Source organism: Cyprinus carpio, chromosome B3, assembly GCF_018340385.1.
Source record: "Cyprinus carpio isolate SPL01 chromosome B3, ASM1834038v1, whole genome shotgun sequence".
Taxonomy (NCBI): domain Eukaryota; kingdom Metazoa; phylum Chordata; class Actinopteri; order Cypriniformes; family Cyprinidae; genus Cyprinus; species Cyprinus carpio.
The window spans coordinates 43,398,212-43,403,176 of NC_056599.1; the positions used below are offsets into that span (position 1 = coordinate 43,398,212).

General features: G+C 38.7%; 1 protein-coding gene across 1 annotated transcript; it reads right to left on the minus strand.

The window, feature by feature from the left end:
- Positions 1–1,280: 1,280 nt before the first annotated feature.
- Positions 1,281–2,857, minus strand: LOC122136642 (neoverrucotoxin subunit alpha-like). The gene has a single exon (XM_042721039.1). It carries the CDS (start codon positions 2,481–2,483, stop codon positions 1,326–1,328), a length of 1,158 nt encoding a protein of 385 aa, XP_042576973.1. The 5' UTR covers positions 2,484–2,857; the 3' UTR covers positions 1,281–1,325.
- Positions 2,858–4,965: the final 2,108 nt, after the last annotated feature.

Genomic DNA, 4,965 nt, shown 5'->3' on the forward strand with positions numbered 1-4,965 from the left:
ATTCTCCATCACAGCACAAGTTTTCACAGGATCTTCTGCAGGGAGGAAGCAGTTGGAGTGACATGTGAAGAAGCAGGTGTTGCAATTCATGTTAAAACAGTTTGCAGGGGCTCGGTTTGCTTTCATCACCTCTATCTCTTGTTCAAAATTCTCATTTTGATTCATCTTGTCATTCTGATTTTCTAAACATTGCTGAAATCTTTTTATCTCACTCAGTTTAGAGAGCCCAGCAGTTATCTGAGGGGTCAGACTTGTCATGGCTTTCTCAAGGCGCTCTCTTTCCTCCAAGACCTGTATAGTCAGCGTCAAATCTTTACTTTCAATGGTCCCCAGTGTCTTGAAAAAAGCCTTCATCTGTTTAAAGGTTGATGTCCATACAATCTCATTCAGTTTTTGATCATCGTCTTCATCATCATCTGAATCACTGCCAACAGTTGTATGTTCATCTACCCTTTTGTCTGCATACACAGCTGTGTTGTTGAACTTGAAATGAGTGGGCTGTCCCTTTCTATTCTTTTTACAGGGCAGATCTGCTGATTTGATGGCTTCTAGAACTGGGACTTCTTTACTATCTGCAAATGTCACCAAAATAATTATGTTCTCTTTAATGTCTTTTCCAAAAATGGACAAGACTGAATCAAATATATACTTCTGGTTGGCACTCAGGCAGACAAGAGAAGCCTGGACAACTAGGCAAACCGCATCAATGTGATCAATTCCCAAAGGGCTACAAAGAAAGCTTTTGACCTGCTTTGTAATCAGTTTATCACGTGTGATTCCTTTTGTATCCCCAAATCCAGGTGTATCTACGATTGTGAGAGAGTAGGGGATCTGAAAGCCAGGCTGACTGTACAGCTCATAAGATGAAACATAAGATGTCTGACTCTCAGCCTGTGTGCGATTGGTCACTTCATTGATTAGTTTGAAGCGATATGGATCCTGCCACTTTACACCTAGCATGTAGTTAACCATCACATTGATGAGTGTGGTTTTTCCTGCACCTGTCGATCCCAACAGAAGAATTACTTTGTTTTTCACATCCTCCACTTTTCTTCCAAAGACATACTGATTAAAATCATCCTCTTTCATTTTTTGATGTAGTTCCAGTTGATAAATTGAAGGATTCCCCTTGTTTATACGTGAAGATTGATTTTTGAACAACCCACTACCAACCTCACCTGAATGTTTACCCTTCAAACATGCAGAAAACACTGTTTCTGAGCTGGGGAGACTCATTTCATCATTAACACTAAGCTGTGTCTTGTATCAGTTCAAATCTGTCTCTCTTTTCAGATCATGAAGAATGCACTCCCTGTTTGTAGATTTCACAGACTTCCACGGTTTTCATTTTCATGTTCCTTTGTGCATTCTCTGAATTCCAACATGTATCCAGTGATCAGAACATCCTCACCCACAGATGTAGGAACATCCCAGACTAAAGTTGCCGACTCAGATACTACTTGTTTTACGATAGGTGCTCCAGGAGGAGCACATGGACGAGTCCTGAAGAATGATGTTGTGTCACTTGTCAGACTTACTCCTGGACGACACACCGCCTTGCAGGTAAAACAATATTCTTTATGTGGTTGTAACTGCTTGACAGTGACCTGATCAGCAACTCCATCAGTATACACCTCTGTCCATTCAGTGCTCTGTGCAGACTGATATGAAATACAGTATGAGTCCACACAGCTAACACCACGATCAGGGGCTTTGATTTGCAAATGAATGCAGTCATGCTCAGCACTAAGAAAACCCGGCATTGGTGGTTTAGAGGGAAGCTCATACTGTGAGCTGATGAGTCTCCCTCTTTCATAAACATGAATGGAAGAGGCAGTGCTGAGTTCATCTGGGATTGATGCAATGCAGAATTCAATGTTTTTTTTTTCTTTATTGGCTTCTTTGAAATCTAGGAAGGCCTGTATGTTTTCTCTGGTGAATGCTGTTACATCCCCTGAGCAAAACCATTTCTCTGTCTTCTTTGAAGAGTTTAGATTATAACTTACTTGCTCTTCATTGTTACAGGATTGTTCATTAAGGTAATTCCCTAAGTCTGAAAGGTACGGTTCGTCTTCATTTAAGGATGAGAGTGCGAAAGCTATCACATAGTTATTGGACACTTTCAAGACAACTTTGTCCAGTTTGTTGCTGGATGAAATAACAGGGACATCTTTCATGATGTCAAGGTAAGATCTAACAACATTCATCTCTCGCTCTCGCTCATTTAGATACTTGGTTACCAGAGCACCCTTAAATGGGGATCTTTTATTTCTGTTCAGATAATCTGCAAGCTCCTGTTCCTCTTTTCCTCCACTCCTTATGGATGGAAGTAGCCTGCTGAGATGTTTTTGAAGAACGGTTTTGTACTCTGAGAGAAGATCTTTACATTTTCTGATCTTGTCTTTGATTTCAGGGAATTGAATGGCAATATCGTCCCTCATCAGATCTTGACATTGAATGTTACAATCCTCCAGTTCATCCATGATCCGTTGGGCACATCGTATTAGGCTAACACTGATCTCCCTGACTAACTGAGCAGCTGCCGAATCTAGTTTTTTCAGAGGGTAAAGCCACGCGGTCAGGGGCACAGCATTCTCTCCGTGTTCTCCCAACAGTTTTGGTAGCTCTGAGTACACCTTGATGGCATCTACATATGAGACTGGATTGTTGTCCAGGGCAAAATCTCCATGAAAAGTGCAGCTGAACTTGTTAATTTCTCTTGTTCCATTTCATTCATTTTCAAAGATGCCTGACCTTCTATTGATATTAAAGGTATCTTTTTGATTGACGCTTGGAGGTCACCTTGTATCTCTTGATGATTTTCATTAGACGAAACCTCACGATCAAAAATAAAGAATGCTTGGGCTCCATACATTAGAGCTGTAACAACATGTGTGGCCGAGCCCTCCTGAAATACATTGCAGTGTTTTACATTTCCTGTGCCAAGATGCTCCATAGTTAACTGCTCGTAACGTGAAGTTGCCCGATACTGCAAGGTGCCCACAGAACTCATGTTACAGGACTCCACCCGAGCAGCTCATTCCTCACAATCTTCAAGAAACATCTCGAGTCGGAACCCTTGTAAGTACTTGATCTGCTAAAATTAATAGACTTCTATACCCTTAGACTACTTAAAAATGCTCTTACTGTTTTACACTTGTTTGCATAATTTTAGCAAAATTATTGTTTCCCTCCTTTATTACGACATGTTTATATTCATTCTTAGTAGAATAGCTATAACTGGAAAAAGTTTAATAAAAACTTAATTTATTATACATTCAAAATATAATTCTTGAACCAGTAAATGTAAAAATCTGGAGTGATTTTTAATTGATTGCCTGTCTATTGAAAAATATTAATACAATTTTAGTCTCATATATTCCTTTCCTTTCACATTCAGCTTTCACTCGCACTTTTGTTCGACGGAAGACGCATCCCGAGCAGCTCATTTCCTCAAAATCTTCAAGAAATATTCCTAGACGCAGCTCTTCTGTAAGTATTTGATCTGCCTGTGACATAAATTAAATGATGTTCAGAATAAAGACTTTGAATCTTGGTTTTGCAGTTTGACTGTGCCTTCTAGTCAACGCCCTTTTCGAGAAAGCGCCATAGAGTCTATTTCACACATCCTCCGTCTGCAGTGCGTATTTATTTATTTTTTACACAGTGCTTTCACAATGCACACGGTTTGCGGTCCGTCAGTTGTTCCAGGAGCAGTGCAGCAATCGTTTCTATTTGATTTCTGCTGCGCTGCACGCGCAGAACAGCAGATTGTTTGTGGGCAAAATGAACATTGATTGACACGGAATTGTAATAATTTCATCATATACACATAATTAAAGTGTAATATGTTATACAGTTCCTAAATGTCAAGATAAAAATGAAATAAATGTAAAAAATTAGTCCCAAAAATAGCAAAACATGATTCGATTTTTTTTTTTTTTTTTTTTTTTGCCCCCCATGAAATACAATTTATGTAGTTGGGGGTGGGGGATGATAGCATAGCCGTCTGCACATAGCCGTCTCTATGCGCAGACGGCTGAGAGACAGATTCGAAGACTACAACACTTACTGTGGAAATATGTGCTTTCCCTACAGTGGTTCACGCTGTGTGATTGCCAAATGACTGAAGAAACTTTAAACTGTGTGGTGAAAACTGCACATTTTGTTGTCTAATACCACTCACTGTTACCAACGATGGAAAAGAAGCACATTACAACAGCAAAATATGGGGCAGACTGTTGCTATAGTGTGACTGTTGTATTGCATAAGGTAGCATTTTTAACATTAATACTTAATCAAATCTAATTAGCACATATTTGTAATTGAAATCGTTTAATAACAGTGTTTGGCTTCAGTTACACTTGAAATAGTTAAGAAATATATATAAACCATATAGCATTGATCGTACCCAGCATAGATGTAAATGTTAACTGAGATGACCAGCAGTGATGTGTGAACTGAATTTGGTGACAGTGCAGTGTATTACAGTGAAGTTATTGAATATATTTTTCATAATAGTCAAGTTATTAAATATTTTTCATTATGAAAAATCATAAATATGATGCAAAAAGACATTTTCCCAAAATAAGTGTTGTAGTATAATCACCAAACTGAATTTGTTGACAGTACAATGTATTACAGTGAAGTTATTGACTGTTTTTGTAGTAACGCTTTTCGGGGGTCCCTTCGAATCTGTCTCTCAACCATCTGTGCACAGAGATCAATATATTTTTTTTACACTGTGGAGGAAAGCTGGTTTTGAGGAAAATTAGGTTGTAGCTGCATGACTACAGTACTACGATAAGAGGTGTTATTTGTATAGTAACAGCATTTAGCTCACAAGTTATTGATTTGGGAAATTTGAATCGAATCTATGAATATGTGGCTATTTACTTGAGGGGATGTGAAAAAACTTACTCAAAAAACAAAGTGACATTAATGACACTCTCATCGTGGAGGTGG

Bases quoted from the DNA above. Each gene is read 5' to 3' on its own strand.
- LOC122136642 (XM_042721039.1), bottom strand. From the start codon at position 2,483: ATGGATGAACTGGAGGATTGTAACATTCAATGTCAAGATCTGATGAGG.